Source organism: Myotis yumanensis, unplaced genomic scaffold (genome assembly GCF_028538775.1).
Source record: "Myotis yumanensis isolate MYYU_CA2020_CCGP unplaced genomic scaffold, mMyoYum1.0.hap1 SCAF_4, whole genome shotgun sequence".
Classification (NCBI taxonomy): Eukaryota; Metazoa; Chordata; class Mammalia; order Chiroptera; family Vespertilionidae; genus Myotis; species Myotis yumanensis.
In genome coordinates, this window is record NW_027223755.1 from 64,137,907 (window position 1) to 64,164,176 (window position 26,270).

The 26,270-nt window shown below is 38.7% G+C and overlaps 1 protein-coding gene across 4 annotated transcripts in view; it reads right to left on the reverse strand.

The window, feature by feature from the left end:
• TMEM232 (transmembrane protein 232) overlaps window positions 1-26,270 on the reverse strand; it is a 171,610-nt gene that overhangs the window by 70,011 nt on the left and 75,329 nt on the right. For all 4 annotated transcript variants that reach the window (XM_070412434.1, XM_070412431.1, XM_070412432.1 and 1 more), the window contains one exon: window positions 8,561-8,790. In XM_070412434.1, coding sequence (XP_070268535.1) covers window positions 8,561-8,790 — 230 coding nt within the window. The remainder of the gene's footprint in view (window positions 1-8,560; window positions 8,791-26,270) is intronic.

The window sequence follows — 26,270 nt, forward strand, 5'->3', positions numbered from 1 at the left end:
AAATACTTGACCTTATCAAGGAAACATGTAGAAATGGGAGAAGATTAAATCCTTTAACTAATTCACTTAATATTTTCTGAAGCCTAGAAATTTGGGAGGGTATATCATTTGATTAATGTCATATCCAAGTTTACATTCCAGTTAAGCAGATAATACATGTTTACCAACCATTAAAAATGCATTTCATCACAAGCTGAACATTGCCCTTTTCTTTGAAAGAGCATAATGCACATGAAAAACAACAGAAAAACATAGATATTGGTTTTGGTTGCACAATTTTTATCTTCCATAGGGCTATCATTTTGATTCTCATTGATCTATATTTAAAACATAGCATGTTGTCCTAGCCGGCTTGGCTCAGTGGATAGAGCGTCAACCTGCTGACTGAGGGGTCCCAGGTTTAAATCCGATCAATGGGCACATGCCTGAGTTGCAAGCTCAATCCCCAGTAGGGGGTATGCAGGAGGCAGCTGACCAATGATTCTCTCTCATCATTGATGTTTCTATCTCTCCTTTTCCCTTCTTCTCTGAATCAATAAAGAAATATATATTTTAAAAAATAAAATAAAACATAGCATGTTTTTACATCTTACCCAGTTCATTTTCATAACTATGCAATTTTAAGAGTCTGCATTGCATCGTGTCACTATGAATGAAGAACTCCTAGGGTTAATGGTCATATTGAAGCTAGACTCCTATCTTAAAAGCATAAAGCCACTATATTAAAAGCATCAGCTAAAGGTATGGGCCCATCGATCACACCTAGATTTCTAGTTCAGACTAAGGCTCCAGTGGAAAGGCAGAAGAGGATAGGAGACATTAGAAGATAGATGGGATTGACCTGTCTCTAAGGCAAGACTGCAGGCAAACTGAATCATGTATTGGAAATGGATATATGAAGCATGGTTCTGTCACTGGCAATTGGATTTCACTTGCAATATCACTTCAATCTCTAGAAGTTTTAACACTTCAAATGATTGATCTGAGTTGATGATGTAACCAACTTTTTAAAAATCCAAGAATTATTTGAAACTTTCCTTTTTAAATCCCTCTATGTGCATATATATTCTATACATATTATATTATATACATATATAATATATGTGATATATATAATTTATATGATTATATATAATACAAAGTAGGTTTACAGTTTATATAAAAAATAATACAATAAATAATAAATACTAATACAAGAATAAACTGTTTCATGTACTCACAACTGTAAACCTACTTTTACTCCACCCTGAATATGTGTATAATTTAATATAACATATCAACTTAAATTATAGTATACTAGAGGCCCGGTACATGAATTCATGCATGGGTGGGGTCCAGCCGGACCACCTCGATTAGGGCTGATCAGGCTGGGCTAGCCAGAGGTGGGCCTGTCGGGAGGGGCGGAGGGACCCATGGGCAGTTGGCCGGCTGGCCCCACCCCCTGGTTGAACTCCCAGTCGAACTCCTGGTCAAGGGGACAATTTGCATATTAGCCTTTTATTATATAGGATTATATTATATATATGTGTGTGTGTGTATATATATATATGCATACACACACACACACATATATCTACACTAATAAAAGAGAAATATGTAAATTGGTCATCACTCTTCTATGCCCACCAGCCAATCAGGATGCATATGCAAATTAGCCCAACAAATATGGCGAGTTAATTTGCATAGGCAGGCTTGGAGTGAAGACTAAAGGCTCTGGCCCGAGTGAAGACTGAAGACGACTGAAGCCTGAAGACTGAAGAGGCTTGGCTTTTCCACTGTGGCTAGAGCAGAGAAGCCAAGCCTTGTTGAGGCCGGAGCGGAGAAGCCTAGCCTCAAGGCGTGGCTTCTCCGCTGTGGCCAGACCAAAGGCCTGGGTCCTGGGTGCTGGAGGAAAACCGGTGCTGGCAGCCAGGGGAAGGAAGGCCTATTGCGCAAATCTTTGTGCAATGGGCCTCCAGTATATATATATATATATAGATAGATAGATAGATAGATAGATAGATAGATAAAAGCCTAAGCCAACGGACAACTGGCCGGTAGCTATGATGAGCACTGACTACCAGAAGGCAGATGCTCAATGCAGGAGCTGCCCTCTGGTGGTCAGTGTGCTCCCACAGCTGGAGCGCCACTCAGCTGATAAATGGGTGCCAAACACCAGGCTCATAGCTGGTGAGTGCAGCTTTGGCAGCGCAAGCTTCTCCCACCTCTGTGGCAGCACTACCGAGATGCGGTGGTGGCAGGCGCAGTGGAGCCGGGATGAGCAGGAGGGGCACGGTCCCTGGCCTGGACTCGGGCTCCTCCCTGACCGCCTGCCCCTTTCGCGCACTACTACATCTGTTGGGGATGTCGGACTGCCGGTTTCAGCCCGATCCCCACAGGCCAGGCCCGAAACTGGCTGACCTATATCCCCTAAGGGGTCCCAGATTGTGAGAAGGCCCAGGCCAGGCTGAGGGACACCACCGGTGCACAAATCCAGGGGTCTTAAGAGTCTCCAATTTGGGCGGGAGGGGGGTGGTAAGAGATCAACCAAAGGACTTGTATGCATGCATATAAGCATAACCAATGGACATAAGACACTGGGGGGTAGGGGAGGCCAGGGAATTGTTAAGGGAGGGAAAAAAAGGAGACATATGTAATAATCTTTGTAATACTTTAAGCAATAAAACAATTTAAAAAAAGAGTCTCCAATTTGGCAGAGTTTCTCCCAAACCCAACTTCCCAAGGAGTCCAGTGGCCTTCTAGGAGCACGTCTCAATGACTCCAGATTTGGGTCAGCTGACATTTCTAGCATCCCCTGTCCAGCTGATCCCCAACTTCAGATAGCGTGGCAACTGAGCCCAAGGTCTTTTTCACACTTAAATTACAGTACACAGACAGTAGCAGTTGGACAGTGTCTCTTCCCACAAAAAACACTGACTGTCCAATTGCTTCCCACCACTCCAGTGCACTTCAGTGAGATGAGAAATGAGGATCATGCGCCTCTTTTTGCTGCGAATAGGTCTCTGCAATAAAGCCTGTTTTTAACCTCTCTCCTGGGATGTAGTGGTATTAACCTTCCCCTACCCTGTCTCCATTCAGCAAATGTTGGTTACACCTAGTTCTATCACTTGAGAATTAGCTCATTTTATAAAGGAAGATGCAGAGGATGTGCAGTAACCTTGGATTCATCCATCCTGTTTATGAAGTCAGTCATGTAAAATTTCCTGCCTAAATGACAACAGATGTTTTCAGTCCATTCTTGCTAGTTTCACCTGGGCTCTCTTCCAGGTGCTGGTCTTATGAATGAAGTCTTCCAACATAAAATTTCCAGCAAACTAAGCATGATAAGAGATAAAGTTTTAAGCTAATATTCTCCTAGTCTTTACATATGTGCAAAAAAGTAGTTGTTTGTGAGTTTTTAGCAATTCAAGGTATAATCTTAGAAAATACACTTAAGAAACCTCAGAAGCTATATGACCAAAAAGTATAGATATGGCAACTAATTTTTGAAAATTTGGTCTTCAGGGTCCTGAATCTCAGCCTTAAGGTAAATTTTAGATAGTTTTACTGACAAAGAGGAAAGGAAAATACTATGCTTTGAAGTAGAAGTATTATATGCCTGTTTTTTTGGCTGCAGCTTTTATGATATAGTAAAGAACCATAATGATTTTTTCATTTTGAAAGAACTGCTGAGGGGCAAAAAGAGCACGTACCCAGCAGCATGGTGCATTAACTTAAAGCAAAACCCAAAAATTCAATGTACAGAAGCAAAATAATACATTTTCTTTTGAAAAATTTTATAAAGAAAAGAAGTAAAATCTTCAAGTCATTCAGAACAAAATATATGTTTACGAACATATAAAAGACAGAATTCCTGCTTTCAAAGAATTTTATAGGCTAGAAACACAAGAAAAAAATGTTTTTGGAGAAAATTATTGGTCATGTGATGTAGCAGATGCTTCATTAATAAGGGAAGCATTCTGCCACCCTTGAAAAAGCAAGCTCCCATTTTCTTTTTACTAGTAAATTTTCAGATCTTCACCCTGAAATAAGTATACTTTAGTGCTCTAAGGCAGTAAGGAATCCTATCTTAAATTTTCTTTCCGCCTACCTCTTAAATGTGCCCTATATTCTGTAGGAGTCCTTAAATGTTGGCCTTCTTGTAGGCTTTCACATTGCTATTGGTTGAAAACACAAAGTAGAGATTCCTAGGAATACTTGATGAAGAATTGGTGATATGACCCTATGCATGAAGACCTTTAAGAGGTGAAAAAGAACTTAACATACAAAGGGATGTACATTATGTCTTTGTGCTTTACCTATGCACTTCAACATGCTCAGATGTTCATTAATTGTATTAATTCCAGTTGTGGATCTGGACATGGGAGGTGGAGAATTAACAAAAGGAGTTAGCTATAAGGCTGTTGAGTAGATGGAGGACCAAGCAAAAAAGAAAATTTTCCACTATTGTTTAGTGAGCCAGTGGCTTCTTTTTTTTTTTTCAATGCATAGCTTACATTTAAGCTTGCTTTCCAACAACTTTTTAAAAAACAGGGATATCGCATACCCTTTTAAAAATATATATATTTTTATTGATTTCAGAGAGGCAGGGAGAGGAAGAGAGAGATAGAAACATCAATGATGAGAGAGAATCATTGATTAGCTGCCTCCTGCAGGCCCCACAACCGGGCATGTGCCCTGCCTGGAAAATGAACCATGACTTCCTGGTTCCTAGGTCAATGCTCAACCATTGACCCATACTGGCTGGACTATCCCATACCCTTAATAGACAATAGAGACTAGGCCTGACCTAACTTTGTCTTGATGTCATTGAGCTATAGCCCTCCTCCAATCACCTCTTTTGTACCCAGAGATTAGTTTGCACCAAACTGCACCTGGAAATGTGCACACTCCAGGTGGCACTGTCCACATGCACTACAGCATGAATGGTGCGATGTGAGAGTCGCCATGGGAGCTTCCGCTAGAGAGATGCCCAGGCTGCTGTACCCCTGGGAGTTTCTCATGTGAGCCTGGGACTCTAAGCTTAATTGCTAGGGCTCATTATGAGCAGTGAGGAAATGTATAAGGAGATAATACTTATTCAAATATTTATTCAGTGATGAATGCTTATCACTTAGGTAATGAATTATAGGCTCTGATGAGAAGCTTTTTAATAATCTTTAAAAGCCTATAGGTTTCTTTGGGTCTTAACCCCACTGCTCCTTTTGTCTCTTCTCTGAGTTTGCATATTCTCTTCTCTTACTCCAAGGCCCTGTGCATACCCCTCTATTTTTACCTTTCATCCTCAGTATGTCTGACTTTCCCCTTATATCTTCTCCCTTTCCTTTTGGTCTCTCTCATCTTTCTCTCTACTTATAACTTTTATTGCTCTCTTCTACTATTTTAAGCATTCCCAGTATGTCTCCTTTTCTCTCTCTGTCTTTCCTTTCTATGTCCCAGCAAGCACCATTCATCACCATCTGTCTCTTTCCCTTGCCGTTTGTTTAAACTCCTTTTGTCAAAATCTAATTTCTTTTATTTTTCTAGTTTCTTTCTTCCCTTCCTTTAACTGACCATGATGAGAAACCAAAGTACACACTTTCAGTGTCCTCTCATTGTGGTTCCAGATTGATTTTTCTTCAATGTCTGCAATCCCTTAATAGACAGGGGCATTTGGGGATTCTAAAGTAAATCTCAATACCCATGACATTTAAAGCTGGCATTTCCATTTTACCTTAATCACATTGCAATTTTTTATATGTTTTTATTGATTTTTAGAGAGAGAGGGATAAAGATATAGAAACATCAATGATGAGAGAAACATCACCAATCAGCTGCTTCCTGCATGCCCCCAACTGGGGATTGAGCCCACAATGGGCATGTGCCCTGACCAGGAATCAAACTGGTGACATCCTGGTTCATGGGTTGATGCTTAACCACTGAGCCACACTGACCAGGCAGATCATATTGCAATTTTATAAATATTTATAATATATGCTGAAGAATATTTTTAAATGTTTAGTTCTGTACCTGAGACTACTAAAGTGCAGGCTGTGTGATACTTAATCTCAAATTTACAAACCTTCCTCATTGATTAAAAAAAAAAATTTTAATGCTTACATCTATGTAAAAATTCCCCTCAAGCATGTTTATTTTTCTGTTGACTCTGCACAAAAGAAAAGCCTGCCTACTAATCTTGCTCCATCCAATAATTATACCTCCAATAATTGGGCAGCAACAGTCCCATGATTTGGGAACTCACATAATGATTTAAACAAAGGCTAAAAAAAAATTTTCCAAATGATTTAGCATCTCTTTCAAGAAATTATAAAATCAACCACAAAATAGATCAAAGGATAGAAGCAGTAACAGATTAATAGACATAAGAACATACATGAGTTAGAATCCAAAATCTGGTTCATTGAAAAAAATAATATAAAATAGATAAAACGCTCAACAAATGAATGAAGGAAAATAAAGGGACAAAATGTAAATTTACAGAATAACAATTGGCTAAGAGGAGAATAACCACAGAAACAGAGAGTATGAAAGGAATCTTAAGACACTACTTTGTTCAATTATGGCTAGGTAAATTCTGAAAAATGGAGTGAAATAATATTCGATGAAAGCATAATATGCTAAAATTGACTTAAGAAGAAAAAGAAAGTTCAAAAGAGGCTGGTATTCAGGATTGACACTCCAAATAATTGTATGGCAAGAGCCTCAAAAAGTAAGAACTTAATCTAGCTGTTCTTGTACATTATGACTGAATAATAGCCTTGCTAATACCCATATAAAATGGAAACATTTGACAAAGGGCTACCCTTAGAAGAAGCATAAGGTACTGATAGTCTAAGAGGGAATTCTACCAAAGTTTGACAGAGTAGATAATTTAAATTACTGAAATTATTTTAGAACATAGAAAAATAAGATAAGTTGGAATTTAGTTTTTAATTAAGATAGCAATTAAAATAAAAATATTGAAGAAAGATAGATGACAATAAATATTGCTGGGACAATTGAGTGGTCACATGGAACAATCCCTCACACCAAAAACAACAACAAAACCCTTCCATTAATTAGACCAATGATTAAAAATGTTCAAAATGAGTCCTTAAAAGTACCAGGAGACAGTGTGACAAATTTTTAATCTAAAACATGCTTAAACCATAGTGAAACTTGATAAATGTTATTATGTAGAAAAATGACTATATGGCAACAAAATATTATAAACAAAATTTAAAGATAAATTAAAAATGGTGCAAAAAATAAACATTTGTAATTCTAACCATAAACAAAAGGACATATTGATTAATAGGCAAATAGTTCTTGCAAAGCAGAGAAGAGAAAAGACAAAAACACAACAGAAAAATGGACAAAATAAGAAGGAGTTATTCCCATATAAAGAAAAAACAAAAGGCTTTAAACATATAAAAGGTGTTTGAAACACTCATCTTAAGAAAAACAAAAATGAAAGCTACTTCTGGAAACTATACTTTTCCGAATGTCAAAACCCAAAAGTGCCGAAACCGGTTTGGCTCAGTGGATAGAGCGTCGGCCTGCGGACTGAAGGGTCCCAGGTTCGATTCCGGTCAGGGGCATGTACCTGGGTTGCGGGCACATCCCCAGTAGGAGATGTGCAGGAGGCAGCTGATCGATGTTTCTCTCTCATCGATGTTTCTAACTCTCTATCCCTCTCCCTTCCTCTCTGTAAAAAAATCAATAAAATATATTTTTTAAAAAAACCCCAAAAGTTGTCAACATCATCTGTTGGAAATACTAAAGAAAAACTAGGCAGTCTCATATATTGACAGGCACTAAGATATATTAAATTTGCACAACTCCACTAAAAGGCAATTTGGAAATATCTACCCATGTTATAAAGGCATCTGCCTTCTGACACAGCAGTTATACTTCTGAGAATTCATCTTACAGGCAATTATTCCACATTGAAAAATATATCTATGTGAAAGTTTACTTTTGTGGTAGTCTGTAGTAGTAGACAATCAAAAACAACCAAATGCCAACCAAAAGGCAACTGGTTCAATAAATTGTAGTGCATCCTTACTAAGGAAAATATCATAACTGATTAAAAAATAATAATGATAAAATGCTCTATGTACTGGCATAGAAAGTTCTCTAAGAAATGAAGTTAAGTGAAAAATGCAACAGATGTTTAGTACACCAACTTTCATGTAAAAATTGAGAAAAAAATTAAAATTTACTTATAATTTCTTATATTTAGATTGTGTAGAACCTGGAATGATTCACAAGCAATTAATGATAAGAGGAGGTGGGGGTAAACTAGTCAAATGAAGGTCAGTGATGGGAGGGAAGCTTTCACTTTATTAAAACATTGATTTATATTTTATAATAATACCTATTTTAAATAATCAAAATAATTTTTGAGACGGGAATACTTGCTCTTGATAGAATACCTAGGTGGTGCTAGAGTCAAAATTTGAATTAAAAAAAAGAAACTGAGTTAAATACTGTGGCACATGATTATAAATAATTTCTATGATTTTGAAATATAATGTGTTAGAATAACAGCACTATTTTGAATAGTGCTTTACTTTACCTTACAGTAAAATGTAGAACTTTCTTCTTCATAGAATCTTGCTTTTTATACAGATATTTTGTTTTATGCGGTTTTATCAATGGTTTTTTCAAAGGAAGAATATCAGCGGTGGGGAAGAATAGTTTGGAAAGGATGTTGGCAACTCTCCATCCTATATATTTGGAGAAAATTTCATCCCCTCCATTTGATGAAACTCTAGTGAAAGGATCTGTGGGGTCATTTAATTCAGCCTGTTGAAAGAAAAGAAAAAGGAACCAGTTAAGATAGCATTAAATTTGAGGGAAAGTGATATATTATTAAATAAAATGTATGTTTGTTTTCTTTGACTAATGTTGCAGTCTTTCTGTTAATAAAAAAAGCCTTTATAAAATAGTAGTTTCCCCAAAAAATATTAAAATAATTACCATTTTCAATGACATACAAAATTAAGCAAGAATGAAATTTTGAAATAACATTTTTGAATATAGTGATATAATTTTTATTTTAAATTTGCACACTTCCCACACAAGAATTTCATAACCATTTATAGTATTTATTTAATAAGTAAGCAAGCAGTTGAAGAAATATAGGCATTTTATTAAATAAGAATTTCAGTTCTCTATGTATAATCCAAACTTTCCTTGGAATCAACAGAAAATTTCTATAGAACAAAATTTGTTTTAAGTAAAAAAGCAAAAAGGGCTTTGTATTTAACTTACATTAAAGATGTTCTAGGATTAGATTTAGATTTAGATTAAATTGAACATGTTCTAATAACAAAAAAAAACCTAATATAAGAATTCTACAATGTTTATCCAGTCTTTACTCAGGAAAGATCTATTTCCTGTATTTTCCTATTTATGTTTAATAATGTTCATGACAGATTTTATATTACATCTTCTTTTGAAATGTCTAAAGGAATATTTTCATTGCTGAACTTGGTAATAACAAATGAAAATATAAGTTCCAAAATATACTTGTTTATAAGGTTCAGAATAGGTTTCTGTTAGGAATTCTCTCTCACAAATAAATTATATACGTGTTCCTTGCATTTAAGTTTTTACGTTTTTTTATTCAATGATATCAATCTTCATGCAGTTTATTACCAGTCACTAAAGATTCATTTTATATGCTTATCGATCTTATGGTAGAAAATGAAGGAGTGGAAAATGCCTTTTTGCACATGAACAACTAACTAAGTCTCTTTAGGATTCCAAGATCAAGCTTGGTTCAATGAAATACTGTTTAAATATTGACTATTGTATTATTTAAACAAAATTATTGTGAAAAAAAAATGAGAAGAATCCTATATAATAAAAGGCTAATATGCAAATCTACCAAACAGCAAAATGACCAGAAGCTATGCTGAGCACTGACCACCAGGGGGCAGATGCTCAATGCAGGAGCTGCCCCCTGGTGGTCTGTGCGCTCCCACAGGGGGAGCACTGCTCAGCCAGAAGCCAGGCTCATGGCTGGCAGTGGCGGGAGCCTCTCCCACCTCTGCGGCAGCACTAAGAATGTCTGACTGATGGCTTAGGCCCACTCCCGGGAGTTGGACATCCCCCGAGGGCTCCTGGACTGTGAGAGGGCGCAGCCCAGGCTGAGGGGCCACCCCCCCCACTCCAAGTGCACAAATTTTGTGCACTGGACCTCTATCTGATAATAAAGATTCAAAAAATAAAGGGTTAGAGCAATAAGGAAAATAGGAAAAGGGAGGTAAGTAAATATGGATTACTATAAAAGCCATTGAATATGGGAAATAAAATGCAAAAAAATTATTAAAAAACTAGAGGCCCAATGCACAAAATTCGTGCAAGGGCCCAGCCCTCTCAGCCCCGGCTGCCTTGGCCAGCCCTCGCAGCCTCAGCCAGCCCTGGCAGTGTCTCACAGCCCCAGCTGACACTCACAGCCCCAGCCAGCCCTCGCAGTACCCTACAGCCCCGGCTGCCTCGGCCAGCCCTTGCAGCCCTGGCTACCTCAGCCGGCCCTCGCAGCCCCTAGCTTCATCAGGAAGGTTGTCCAGAGAGTTGTCCAGAATGTCATCCAGACGGTCATTTGGCTGTTTGACCTAATTAGCATATTAGCTCTTTATTATATAGGCTAGAGAGAAAATCATGCAAATAGGTAAGCACCAAAATATGAAATGAAGACTCAAGAAAGCCTCAAAATGCTGGAAAGTCAATATTAAAATTTATAAAGAAAACATATTTTTCATGTTTTAGAAAAAGAACTTAATCAGTAGTTCTCATTGAAATACATGTATTCTTAAAATATCTTTTATTTTCATTATCTCTGGATATTTGAATCGGCATACAATCATGTTTATACTCTTTTTAATTGCATATCTAGCTTATTAACTAGGTCGAAATCATGAAAAGTGCAGTCAATTTGAAACAACAAATTAAACTGTGTCTAGGACACTTAGTACCTATTGTGACTTTGAGGACATTATTTACCTTCTCAAAGTCTGTGGTTTCATCTGGAAAATGGTAATCATGATACCTGGATTATTTATTCTGCTTAGTCTCCATGGCTTAATTTTTCATGAGAAAAGTTACTTTAATATAATAGCAACATTTAGTAGTGCAAGGACCTATTATTATGAGCTCTTCCATTACTAAGAGAGTGATAAATTAATAAATTTGTGAATAAATGAATGAAGTAGCAAACATAATGTCTTCTGATGACAATTTCTGATAAAACACATTGTTTCCAGGGTGGCATTACACTGCTTTATAGAATCATGATGCTCTTTCCTATGTCTTGACTTCTTGTTTGCTTCCCCCCAGACTGGATAAGTTGTAGATCCAGATGTCAGCTTTCTCAAGAAGCAAAATGATGGCATTCCCACCTTTCACGATGGTTCCCTGGTTGAAATTCCAGTTAATCCCTCCCCCACTGATGTCCAAGGCATATAATTTCAAATATGGGTCAAATGCATCGTTGCTGGATCTTAAAAGGTTTTGCTTGTTTGTTTTCCTACAGAAAGTAGCCAGGAAATAGTATGGGCTTTGTAGTTAGAAAGATCTGAAATCAGGTCTGGCTTTTCCATGTACTAGTTTTAAGAATGTAAACTTGGGAAATTTAAGTTCTCTAGGCTTATGTTTGGTGCTTGGTTTAGTCCCATCTTATATTTCATCGTGATATGGAGTTAATAATAACTGCCTTTCAGAATTTTGTAAGGGTTCTTTAGATGGCAGAGGGTGACCTGTCTAGTAGACAGTGACAAGTTCAATGGGTGTCAGTTCCTTTCAGGGCTTCTCTAAAGCAAAGCACTAATGCTCCAGCCCCTGCACCTCCTTCCACCACCAACCCACGGAAGACTTGGTCCATCCTCTGCTGGGCTGAAAACTGTTATGTTGTCACTTTTATATTAGAACTAGAGGCCCAGTGCACAAAATTCGTACATGGGTAGGGTCCCTAGGCCTGGCTGGTGATCAGGGCTGATCAGGTTCCCCGCCTCCCCACCTCCTCCTTCCCTCATTCCCTCAGTGCCCCACCACCACAGCTAGTCACCTGCCATGTTCTGTGCTGCCCCCTGGTGGTCAGTGTATGTCATAGCAAGCAATTGAACTCCCATTCTCCCGGTTGAACTCCTGAGGGGACACTTTGCATAGTAGCCTTTCATATATATATACTAGAGGCCCGGTGCACAAAAATTTGTGCACTCAGGGGGGTCCCTCAGCCTGGCCTGTGCCCTCTTGCAGTCTGGGACCCTTTGGGGGATAACCACCTGCTGGCTTAGGCCTGCTCCCTGGGGGATCAGACCTAAGCTGGCAGTCAGACATGACTCTGGCAGCTCCGGAGCCCTCGGGAGATGTCCACTTGCCAGCGGGGAGCAGGCCAAAGCTGCAGTCGGATATCCTTAGCGCTGCTGAGGAGGTGGGAGAGGCTCCCACCCCCACCGCTGTACTGGCAGCCATCAGCCTGTCTTGTGGCTGAGCAGAGCTCCCCCTGTGGGAGAGCACTGACCACCAGGGGGCAGCTCCTGCATTGAGTGTCTGCCCCCTGGTGGTCAGTGTGTGTCATAGTGACCAGTCATTCCCAGTCATTCTGCTGTTAGGGTCAATTTGCATATTACCCTTTTATTATATAGGATAGATATTTGTCAAACAGGATCATGATTATACTTCTATTAGTCATATTTTTGTATAATAGTCTTCCTTTTTCTCTTAAAGCCATTATTCTAATGTTACAACATTCAGCAACTTAAATACCTCCTTGGAAGTAGATGTGCACAAAATATTAATGACCATTCCTTATACCAGAATTCAAAATCATGAACTTACTACTGGTTTGCATGCTAATGAACATTACCACCAACTCCATCTTTAAATGTTATTTATACATTTACAGTTTCATCAAAGGTTCCTATTTTTTTTATTTTAGCAATGCCCATATAGGCTTTAAAATTCAGGGTTTTTCTTATTGCATTGTTGAAACCTGACATTTTTCTAAAGAACAAATGGCATTTTTTAATATCTATGTTAATTTTACTGATTGAGTATTAAAATTGGAAAAGCTGTATTCTTGAATATTTATCTTATACATATTCTAATCACATGCAGGAGCATGGCTTTGTATTGGGTATAAAGATGGTAAAAACTGTCATTAATGAAGGTTAACAGGAAGATGGTTAAGTCAACACAAGGGGAAATTCTAAGGATACCGTAATTCAGCTAATTCACTATCCTTGACATGAGAATAAAAAGAAAGAAATAGGATGTTAAGCCATTGTAACACAATTTGCAGCTAATTCTACCTCTCTCTTGCTATCTCTTTTTTGTCTCTACCTGTCCTTAACTAATCTTAGAGATAGGAATATTTAAGTTTTTTTGTGAGAAAAATGGTAATTTTGTTCTTTAAACCTCAAAATTTAAATGTAAGGAACTCATAGTTAGTCTCAAAAGACTATTTCCTACAGGAGTTCTAAAATCTTACAAAGGACAAAGTGAGTAACTCCTTGCTACTCCTTAGACCATTATTATTGTCATTACTTCCTGGGAGCATATTATAAATACAGAATCACAGGCCCTATTCCTTTACACACAATAAAGTTTAAGATGGACTGATGTTGTAGATGAAGAAAGAGACTAGTTGGGAATATCTCATTTTCCAATTTACTAGTTGTCAGATACTGCACAAGTTATCTAACCATTCTGAGCACAGTTCCTTATTCCTAACATGAGGTGATAATACTGCACATTCTTGGGTTGTTGTTAAGATTAAACACAAGGACAGCTGATTCTCACAGCCAGTCGGCCTGGTGGTCAAATCCCTCTAGTGTTAACTACAACAATTAAGGCTTGGCTAGAACAAGACTGCGCACAGAGACCACAAGGGTGTGCACCAAGAAAGCATAAAAGATGCGGAGACAAAAAAACATGACAGAAATGGAGGATATGGAGCTAAGAATCGCAATTTTGAGGGCTTGCCATAAATTTGTGCAGAGCCTCACGAAAACTAATGAGACCCTCGATGCTACGATAAAGAAATTAGAAAGTAAGCATACACGGACTGAAATAAAGAATATTATACCCAATAGCAGACCAGAGGAGCTCAAGAATCAAACCAAAGATTCGACAAAAAACACCCAATTGGAAAAGCAAAATGAAAAAAGAATCCGAAAGTGTGAAGATAGTGTAAGGAGCCTGTGGGACAGCTTTAAGCGGTCTAATATCAGAATTATTGGAGTGCCAGAAGATGAGAGACAGCAAGATATTGAAAACCTATTTCAAGAAATAATGGCAGAAAACTTCCCCCACCTGGAGAAAGAAATGGACTTACAGGTTCAAGAAGCGCAGAGAACCCCAAACAAAAGGAATCCAAAGAGGACCACACCAAGACACATCATCATTAAAATGCCAAGAGCAAAAGACAAAGAGAAAATCTTAAAAGCAGCAAGAGAAAGAGGCTCAATTACCTACAAGGGAATACCCATACGACTGTCAGCTGATTTCTCAACAGAAACTTTTCAGGCCAGAAGGGAATGGCAAGAAATATTCAAAGTGCTGAATACCAAGAACCTACAACCAAGATTACTTTATCCAGCAAAGCTATCATTCAGAATTGAAGGTCAGATAAAGAGCTTCACAGATAAGGAAAAGCTAAAGGAGTTCACCACCGCCAAACCAGTATTATATGAAATGCTGAAAGGTATCCTTTAAGAAGAGGAAGTAGAAGAAAAAGGTAAAGATACAAATTATGAACAACAAATATGCATCTATCAACAAATGAATCTAAGAATCAAGTGAATAAATAACCTGATGTACAGAATGAACTGGTGATTATAATAGAATCAGGGACATAGAAAGGCAATGGACTAACTATTCTTGGGGGGAAAAGAGGTGTGGGAGATGCGGGAAGTGACTGGACAAAAATCATGCACCTATGGATGAACACAGTGGGTGGGGAGTGAGGGTGGAGGGTGGGGTGGGAGCTGGAAGGAGGGGAGTTATGGGGGAAAAAAGAGGAACAAATGTAATAATCTGAACAATAAAGATTTAAAAAAAAAAAAGATTAAACACAAGAATGGAATATATTTTTTCACAGTGTCTGGCATGCAAATACTTTTTCACTAAATATTAATTTCTTACTTATATTTAATTTTGGGAAGAGGCACGGTAGAAATGGCAGAGCAAAGCTTTGGGTTAAGCTCACGAATGTATACATCACTTGTTTTAATTCTGTTTAGACTCAGATCCTCCTCTCTGTGTGGGTCATGATGGATGGTGGGAGCTATGGGGGTTAAATGAGTCAATATATGTAAAACTAGGGGCCCAATGCACGGATTTGTACACATTGAAAGGAACTTTGGGCCATGAGGCGGCAGTGGGCACAGGGGTGGATCTTGGCCCATCCTCTGCGCCCCTGCCAGACCCCTCCCACCAGGCCCCTCCCCCCCGTCCCATTTGCCATCTGCCCTGCTTCCACCACTGCTTCTACTCCCATTTGCTGATGATGCCAGCCCCATTCGCACCCGCTGATGGCATGCAGTGATTGGGGCTAGCGCCAACAGCAGGTATGAGTGGGGCTGGCGCCAGCGGCAGGTGCAAGCCCTGGGTGGGACTATGCATGTGGGAGCAAAGAATTTTCGTAACCACCAGAGGCTCACCCTGATGATAGCGACTGGTGCCCCGCCTTGATCTGGTTACCCCGCTCACTTGCTCCACCATCCGGCTGCAGCTGACACTGGCCATGTTCAGTGCTCTGCTGCCAAAGCGTGCCCCCTGGTGGTCAGCGCACATCATAGCGTCCAGTTGTTTGGTTGGTTGGTTGTTGCGCCATTCAGTCTATTTGCATAGTAGGGTTTTTATATATATATATACGTAGCAGTGTGCCTGGTGCATTGTAAAAGCTCTACAAATATTTTGTTCTCTTAAATAATGTATCTGTTACATTGGAGTTCTGTTGATTAAGTATTTAAAAGGACTTTGTTGTTCCAAAAATACATCTCCCTTTCCACACTGTTTCCATTTATGTCAAAAGAGGAGGCATATGTGGAGGAGGAGATAGGTACTGAGAGAAAAGAGACTAATAGTGTTGTTTTTTTCTATTTTGCTGCTTTATAGAGTACATTCAAAGTATGGAAATATTGTTAAGAATGAAAACAAATTTTATTTTAAAGATCTCACCATGAAATGTTAACTACAAAGTGCTTTCCCTGATGAGTACTCCAAATAAAGTCACCTATTCATTTTATCTGTACATATTTCTTTTTGATATTTTAGGTCATATAGCAGATGGTATATAGCATTTATACATGATGACTTTTCCTAGGTGTGCCAACATATGCTGCTGAATTGCTTATACAGAAGAGCCTTGTTCATTGCAAGTCTCCCTGGAAGTATTTCAAACAAAGCACATCAATTAACATTTGTTTATTATGCCACTGTAAGTATATGGCAGTTTTTTATTTCTTTCCCAAATACTCAGGCAACAGTTGGGTTTATAATGAGTATGTCAGTGAAGGGCTCATGTTTAGGAATCTATTTAGACCTGTTTTTTTATTTCAAATCTACTATTAGATATCTCACCTTTCCTCTAGCCTCCATTAAGCATCAAATTTTACGAACAGATATAACAAGAATTGTAGATGATAGAAGAGTATAATTAATTTAAAAACATACAAAACATGGGAGCACATAATATAGTTAGTAATGGGTTTACCAATGAAGTATAAATAGAAAATTTCTACTTAATTTCACAAAGACTCAAGTATACTCAACATTTAAAAAATAAATCCTGCCCATTATACATTAGTTTACAGTTAAGGCTGTTTCACTCTGTGTAGGAAATATTACTCTACATGACGAGACATTCGGGGACCAAGGTGTTAGGAAAGGAAAAAAATAAAGGTTGTGCTATAAACAGTCATTTGCATTAACTGAAATAAGAGCGAATACATATTTGATTTGAGATCACAGCATATGGGGCACAAGCCTTTGCTGTATAGATTTTTTTTTTTTAGATAGTCTCCATTCATGTTGAGCAGTGAGGCATCGCCTAAAGACTGACAGTTTTTATCCTGTATAAGAAAGCTGCTAGCTAGTTCATACTATAAAATGTATTGCCCAAGGAGGTATCACAGAGCAATAATATGGTGGTTCAATGGGTTTAGAAATTAGTAAGTTATTACGAGAAAACTAAGGATGTTTAAGGATAAATAACTAACCTCTGTAGTTTTATTACTGTAATACTGTTACCATGATAGTGCCACAAAAAGATCTTGAGTTTATCATGCTCATGTTTTATTGTAAAATTAGACACACCTGTAAAGATAACTGATATAGAAAGTGTTCAGACTATTTCAGACAAGAAAATATACTTTTAATAAATTCAGAATATTTGCTGTCATACATCAAACCTATAGACAAAATGTGCTCATTCCTTTTTTTAATGTGCTCAGTCTTTTGAAATTGTTTTTCTTTGTCTTATTCATATGTGTGATGTTTAGTTGTTTAACTTATTCTATAGTACCATTATTAACTCCCTTAAGGTAGGCTTTAAAATATGAAATAATTATGACTATTTTCCTCAGAGAAATTAAGCATAAAAGGAATGGAGTTTCGGCTACAAACCTTGCTCCTCTCCAAAAACATTGCTCCTCTCCAAAAAACACCTTGCTCCTCTCCCCCTCTTTCCCACACTCTCTCCTCACTCTCTTTCTCCCTTTCACCAGGTTCATCTATTTGCTTTAAAATAACCCCTCAATTGAAAATTGAAAACAATTCAGGAAGGAAGATTTGCAAGATAAATGGCATCTGTGAGTGCTCTGGAAATTAATCCGTTATATACATCATTCTTTTTGAGATTGTTTTATCTTCCTTCTAAATAACTCAGAAACTCAATGGCAACTTGAAACAGAACCCAATTTAGTCCTGTCATTAATACAAGAGGGTTTTATTCTCCCTGGTCCTCTGTCAGATTTTAAATGGGTGTGGTTTTATTCCCCCTCTCATCTAATACTGGGACATATCCATCTACAGCAAGATCTCACTTTTAAATGATGTTCTTGTATTTCAAGAGACCTTTTAAAGGGGAAAGATAATAGCTCCACTCTAGACAAAGCTCATGGCGGGAAAGTGAGTCTATTTATCTCCAAAGATTCAACAAATTCTTACAAAGTGTTGGGCCCAAATTCTTGGTGGCTAGAGGAGGAGGTGGGATTCAGGAGGGGGACATGACTTGCTCAGAGTCACATAGTGTGTCACCTGTGTACTTTCTTTCTTCTTATAGCTATTGGGTACTTTCCCTCGAAGCGAGACCCAGACTCTGGTTGGAACAAGAATTCCTGTCCTATGCTCTTCTGAGATATAGCACCCTAGAGAATTAAAATGTTCAGCTGTTGGCATTGTCTGGTGTAAATCTCTCTGTATTCACCTGTTTCCCTTGGGAGAAAGTGACTCACTGGACCATGGCTGAAAACCCCACATAGTCCAAACCTTGGTGATCTGTTTGGTTTATTCTCTCAATGGACCTCTTCTCTATAGCCACACACACCCTCTGTCCATTCCTTATACTGTTTATAGTTCCTCCCATCACAAGGTCTGTGCATTTATGTATTTCCCACATTCAATTGTCCTAGACCACCCTACCAGCCACTGTTCACCCACCTAATCCTCTCTCATTCTTTAGGTCTTATTTTAAATGTCCCCAAGGCAACCAGCACCAACCACTGACTACTCAGACTATCAGAAACATAGCTACCTGTACCATTTATTCATCACACTGATCACATTTGTGATTATTTAATTGAGAGTCTCTTCCACTTCTCCATAAAAGTCATGAAAATGAGAACAGAGCTAGTCATTGTCTTCATCACCATAGAAGTAGTCATGTGTTGACGAATTAGTCAATGTGGCCTTCAGGCTCTGGGGTGGAGGAGAAAAAGCAGGCTTGTTTAATCCCACAGGGTCCCACAGGACCCCATTACGCTCCTGGATTTTGTAGCTGGCATCAAAGAAAGCAGGTCTCTAATACCCTCACTTCATTTACAAGCTAATCTTCAAAATCTTTCTCCTTAGGCCTCCTCATGTTTCAGAACAGCTTCTCACCTTTGAGAGTTTCCTTCTCTGATTTCATTTCTCCTGCATATAACACTTCCTCCAAATAGTTTTGCCTTTCTCCATCCCCAAACCATGGTTGGAGCTCCATCTTTCTTAGCTGAAGATGTGCCTTGTCCATGTTCTGGTTCCCCCCCAAATGCAGCTCTATGGATACTCCAGCCTGATTCATAGCATTCATAGTTTTTCAAGTCCTTTGCTCCCTCAACCCCCAGAGTTCTGCATATGCTTTTCCACTGCCAGGAGTATTCTTCTTCCTACTCTGTTCATTTGGTTAATTCAGACTCATACTTAACACAATGCAAATAAGAACCCTTCCCTGACTCTTAGCTTCTGTTAACACCATAAACAGGGCATTTATAAAAAAATATTTGGAGCAGTTTATAAGGTTGTATTTGTGAGATTATTAATGTCTATCTGTTATAGACTTCAAACTCCAAAAAAGGCTGTCCTTTTGTTGTTGTTTTTGTTCATTAGTACAACCTCCATGCCTGGCATGGAGTGTGTGCTTAAAATATTGGTTGAATGAATAAGGGTAGAAATTCTTCAAATCGGATACATCCACCTTGAGCCTCTGCCCTTTACTACTCTAAGAAAATGCGTTGAAAAGCATGGACAGTCTCTTATATAACCTTCTCTAAATGTCTCCTACAGTAGGGAGGGCAGATACAGATGCCCTCAATTACTAACAGTGAGAGATGAACAAGTACTCACTTGCTCTGCTCCTCAGTCTCTACCTTTCCAAATGATTCCTAGAATAACTGCCTCAAAGGGTATGTTTATTTATTCATCCAACCATCCATTCATTCATTTTTTTCAGTAAATGGCATTTCTCAAGGTGAGCTCCTAGAATCAACTGCATGGAAACCACCTGGCTACTTACTAATGATGTAGCTTCCTAGCTCCTATGAGAAGATTATATAACTAAAATCTCTTTACATGCAATTTCCATTTTAACAAGTATTATTAGTGATTCTTATGCACCTTTAAGTTGAGAGCCAATGGGTGTCGTGGGTTGTGATGATTGAACAAGATGTTCTATATAAAGCATTTGGGAGCCATTTTATAGCACAGAGCCTGGCACATGGTTGGTGCCACACACCAGTCCATCTTTCCATCTACTTAACCATCTGTCTCCCTAACCATCTATCTTCCTCCATCTTTTCTAATATAGTACTTTCATTTCTCCATCTGATTCCATCCTATTCTTCTCTTCTTTTTGCTTTTCCCATCTTATCTTAAACTAGAGGCTCAATGCACTAAATTCACGCAAGAGGCTCGGCCCTTGCAGCCACAGCTCTCGAAGCTGTGGCGGCTTGCCTCGGCCCTCACAGCCCCGGCTCTCACAGCCCCAGCTTCATCCGGAAGGACATCCAGAAGGACATCTAGAAGGTTGTTCGGTTGTCTGGTCTAATTAGCATATTACCCTTTTATTATTATAGATATCTTACTTTGCCCAAAACTAACAGGAGGTCCATCACTGAACTAAGTGATGAGAGAAATATAGAAGACAAAGACCTGGTTCTCAGGGAGCTTATAGCAAAGAGAGGAGATATGGAACTCCACAGCTGTATACAGATGTGTGGGCACATCCTGGCCAATGAGCCTTGACCTGTGAAAATTGCCCCTCCTCTGCTCTTTTCTCCTATCCCTAGTTCTAAGCTCCCCCAAGTGACTCTAGCTCTGGTTCTCAAACTTCTCCATCCTGTGCTTCTTTGTCACTTGGAGATAGACACAGTCACTCATTCACCACATCCCACCTGGGCATTCAGAACTTCCTCCTCAGGGTAATCACAAGATAAGATTAATTATGCTAATCAGCCTCTGCAGGCTGACACAATTAATCAGAGCATGAGATAGCTCCAGAAATCTGTATAGGAGCTGCCTACCTGCTGGGTTTAATTTCACCATCCAGCACAGTAATTAGAGGGGAGAGGTGGGTGGTACAGTGAGAGGAGTTTGCTGCTTTCAACTAAGGAGCACATTGTTCCATCTTCCAATGGAAGTTGCAGGAAGTTTTCCATGGACTGTCTAGCCATTTAATTTCTCCTCTTCGGACCTGCCACTGGACAGCTTCTTGGGGTTAAGTACCAGAACTGTAGCCATTTTTTTCTTGATAGTGGTACAAAATGAGGTACTTATATTTTGATACATTTTAAAATCCTTTTCACTCCCCTATCTACTCTTAAGCACCTTTAATATTTTAAATATATATTTTTCTTATTAAAATATAAGAGAAGTTATCCCTGACTGTTGTGGCTCAGTTGGTTGGGAATCATCCCATGCACCTAAAGGTTGATGGTTCAGTTCCCTGTCAGGGCACATGCCCCTGTTGCGGGTTCAATCCCTGGTTGGGAGTGTGCAGGAAGCAGGTGATCGATGTTTCACTCCCACATCAATGTCTCTCTCTCTCTCTCTCTCTCTCTCTCTCTCTCTCTCTCTCTCCTCCCTTTCGTGCTAAAAATCAATAAAATATCGTGTGGGGTTTTTTTTTTTAAGTAAGAGAAGTTGCAAAAACTTTAGATCAAGCAACCCTAACATGAGAGCATCCCTAACATGAGTTTCAGGGAGTGCTAGTTCTGCAAGTTGCCTTGGGATAAAAGTTTACAGTTCAAGTTTGGGAAGCCCAAATTTCTTTATCCCCTCTTGAAGAGCCATGATCAACATTAGCATATTAAAACTCTTAAATTCCTATAACAAAGAAAACATGTTTAACTACAGTTAAATGAAGATTTTCCAAATTTATTTTATCATATATTTTAGTTTTTCTCTCAAAGGTGACCTAAGATAAGGACTTGAGTACAGTTAGTTTGTTGAGAGACAATTTCAGAAAACAAAAGTGAGGGGATGGGAAAAGTGAGGCAAGTTAGGAAAGAAAGACAATCAAGAAGTATTAATGAACTCATTACCACTATAAACAATCGGGATTTAGTTTTGCTAAGAACTCTCTAAAAAAACATGTAGAGTGCTTGAGGATAGAAAAGATTCGGCATTCATCCACTGACTCAACCCCTATTGTTTGGGAGTTGCTCTAAGGGACTTTAACCTTTGTCTACTATTGAGTTCATCAGTTGATAAACCTTCTCCAGCTTTGGAAAAGCAGACTGGAGAGATTCCGTGACTCAATATGGGATACTGGCAATGGAATATGGAGCCATCTAGCACCACGGTGCTGAAATCATGATGATGAAAGAGGTGTGGCATGGTGGTCACAAGCACCTGCTATATTACATACTCTTTTAAAAATTAGAATTCTAAGTTATTGACATCTAAAATACCTGTATTCCATGTACATCATTTAGGAAATGCTGCTCTGTTTGACACTGTAGCGTCATCTATATCTAGTTCTCCCTCCCACCACTCACCCCACCCCCAGCCCCACCTGGAACATAAAAGTCAACATTTCCAGCCTCCTGCAGGACCAGTGCTGGTCAAAAAACTAAGAGTAAAGTTACATATGTCACTTCCAAGCTGAGGCAGCAACAGTCTCTGCCAAACTCTTCATCCCTCTCTACCCCTGCAGTGGCAACTCTAAATGTACCTGTTGAAATGGCCCCAAGAAGGAAGCAGACAGGATCCCTGAGTGACACTGGAAGAAATGACCCCAGTGAGCTGATTGACCTGCAATGGGTTTGGGGTGAACAATAAACCAGTTTTTATGTGTTGATCCTTTAGAATTTAAGGCTTTGTTTATTACAGCAAAGCCCAGCCTATTCTCAACAACAGAACAGCCTTAGAGAAGCAAAAGTCATTGTAAAACTAGGGTATCCCTTACACCAGTGATGGTGAACCTATGACACGCGTGTCAGAGGTGACACGCAAACTCATTTTTTTGGTTGATTTTTCTTTGTTAAATGGCATTTAAACATATAAAATAAATATCAAAAATATAAATCTTTGTTTTACTGTGGTTGCAAATATCAAAAAATTTCTATATGTGACACGTCACCAGGGTTAAGTTAGGGTTTTTCAAAATGCTGACACGCCGAGCTCGAAAGGTTCGCCATCACTGCCTTACATAGATATCTGATATGGGCAGCTGGTATTATAGCAGAAAACCAGGAGAGAATACAGAAAGGTTGAATTGTTGTCTGTGTTTTGTACTATAACTAACAGAGAATCATAAAGACAAGTGAAGAAAGGATCAAACCAGTGGCCCAAGCACTACATGGGAATGTCCTATTTCTGCAGAATGAGATGGTCAAGAGGGAGGTGTACCATTTGGTGAGGGCAGATATAAACAAGCTCTCCCTAAAAAGTCAGCGTCATCTGGGTGCTGTGCTTCTCTGCCCTGCTCTTGACTCTATGTGGGCTCATTGATTTATAAAATATATACTTGTTGGCAGATAGATGTGAATGATTGAAGCAAGTCTCCCACCCATAATTATTCTAATTTGTTTCCAGTACATTTTCCTATGAAAACTAGCTCTGAAATCTTGGCTCTGAAAACCTTGTTCAAATATTTTTCTGCTCCCTCTTTGGGAAATCTAATTGCACATATATCTGACTGAATTCATCCCACAGCTCATTAATGCTCTGTTAATATTTTAAAATTTTCATACTTTAATTTTGAATGGTTTCTGTTGCTATGTCTTGAAGTCCACTAATCACTTCTTCTGCCACATCTAATCTGTTAATCCCATCTATGTTTTTTTAAATGTCTACCTAAATTTCAAATATTTTGAATATAGTTATAACTATTTTAATCTCCTTGTATGATAACTGCAATATCTGTGTCCATTCTGGGTCAATTCTGATTAATTAATTATTCTCTTCATTATCAGTCATATTGTCCTGCCTATTAATTTTCAGTTGGATGCTAGACATTGTGAATTATGGCTTATTGGGTGTTGAATGTCTCTGTATTTCTATAGATATTCTTGAGCTTTGCTATGAGACACAGTTCAATTCCTTGGGAAGGTTTTAGCTTTTCAGATCTTGCTTTTATTATTTGTTAGGCAGAACAAGGCAATTCTCAGTCTTAGGTTAATTACTCCCAGTTATGAGGCAAGATCCTCCTGTGTACTCACCCCAATGCCTCATAAATCAGAGGTTCTCTTGTTTGGCTGGTGTGAACAGGCACTATTCCCAGCCCCATGTGAGCAAGAAGCACTGATACCTCTAATCCTTTGGGTGATTCCTTCCCTCACACCAGCTAGTTTCCTCACATGTGGGGGCTAATCAGTACTCAGCCAAATATTCAATAGGTACCCTCTTTAGGTCTTGCTATGTGAGCAATAAATACCCCTTACCTGCTTAAGTCACTGCTTTTCCTTGTTTTTGTGACTGTAGCTGAGCATAATCTTGACTCATATCCTTCTGTTCCCTTCCTTCATAGGTAACAACTTTGGTCAGTACCATCCCCCAAACATCAAAAGCAGAAACAAGTCAGTTCTGCTTGGAGGACCCCCACATCCTAGCTCCCATTAGGTTTGATAGAACTGATGTGAAAACAGAATCTCAGAAGTGGGAATTTTTATTTAAAGCAAGGTAATGAATGATTAGAAAAACTACATTATGGCATGTTATTTATGTGTCAGACCCTGGGCTAAGTGCTTTACATAAATTATCTCATTGAATTGTCAAAACTGCACTATGATGTAGGTACTTTTCTATTTATTTATGACAGGTTGCTGGATCATTAGAACTGATTTAGATACTGTGGACATCACCATAAATTACACAAGCTACTTTTTAATCCATGAAATTACATTCTGGCAAGAGAGAAAGACAACAGAGAATAAATAAATAAAATAAAAATACAAGGCTATGAACAGATCTCTGAAGATCACTAAAATGTGTGATAAAGATAGAACATGTTGCTTTAGATCAGGTTACTGTGGAAGGTGTCTCTGATGTGCCATTCAGGGCGAAATCTGAATGACAAGAGACAACCATGTGAAAATCAGGACATTCCAGTCAGAGGTCACATCTAGGACAAAGGTCTTAAGCTGAGTATAAGCATGGTGGATTCAAAGAATGGGGAAAAAAGCCAGTGTGGCTAGGGAGTGGAGAATGAGAGGAGACAAGGCTGAAGGTATTAGTAGGAGCTGAGTAAACCAAGATCAGGAATTTTTATTCCATTCCAAGTTCAATGCTAGAGCATTAGAGGGTTGTAAGCAAGATAGTGCTATAATTTGATTTATATTTTACAGAATCAATCTTGCTGCTCTTCAGTGAATAGATATAAGCAGCAAGAATGGAAGAAAATGAATTAGGAAGCTTCGCAGCTGTCCAGAGGATGAAAAGACTCAGCTGGGATATGATGATAGTGAAGATGGAGGGATGGAGATGAAATTGGAGCTGGGATTTTTAGAGCTTGTTCATGGGTTGACTATGAGCTATGAGAGAGGAGAATCAAGAATTGCTCTTAGGAATTTGGCTAAGGAATTATCACCCCATTTTATACATGAAAAGACAGAGAGAGACTATCTATGAGAGAGATGCACACCTTGCCAATGGTTAGAAAATGAACTTATAATGTATTTATTTATTCTTTCAACCAATATGTGTGAGATACAACAGAATTCACAGTTGTAGAGGAGAAAGAGTATATTAATAATCATACACACACACATGTACAGACACACAGAGAATATTTTACTTCCTTATTAAAGTGCTTAAAAGAATCTGAAATTTAAACTCAGTCTTTATAACCCAAAGCTCATACTATACCTCATGTTACAGTTGACTGAATTTACTAGGGTTTGAAGGAAGAAACCCAGGAGTCAGGACTGTGTAACCAGTGGTTCCCAAACTTATTTGGCCTACCGCCCCCTTTCCAGAAAAAATATTACTCAGCCCCTGGAAATTAATTTTTTAAATTTTAATAACAGTTACTCATCGCCCCCAAATGCACCTGTGGCCATCACCGCCCCCCTGGATTGCTGCAGCACCTACCAGGGGGCGGTAGCGCCCACTTTGGGAATCACTGGTGTAGACCCTCCCTGCCACCCCACTTAGCCCACCCTGTTCTGTGCTTGGGTTCTTGTCATCAGATGCAAGATGCAAGTAACTCAATTTTTTTCTTTTAATCTTTCTCCTCACATGCTCCATTGGTGATTATTGAAAGCATGTTGGCAAACACTTACTGAATACCTACTAAGTGTCAGGCACTGGGATGGTCACTAGAAAATAAAAAATGAGTAAGAGCCCAGCCAGTGTTG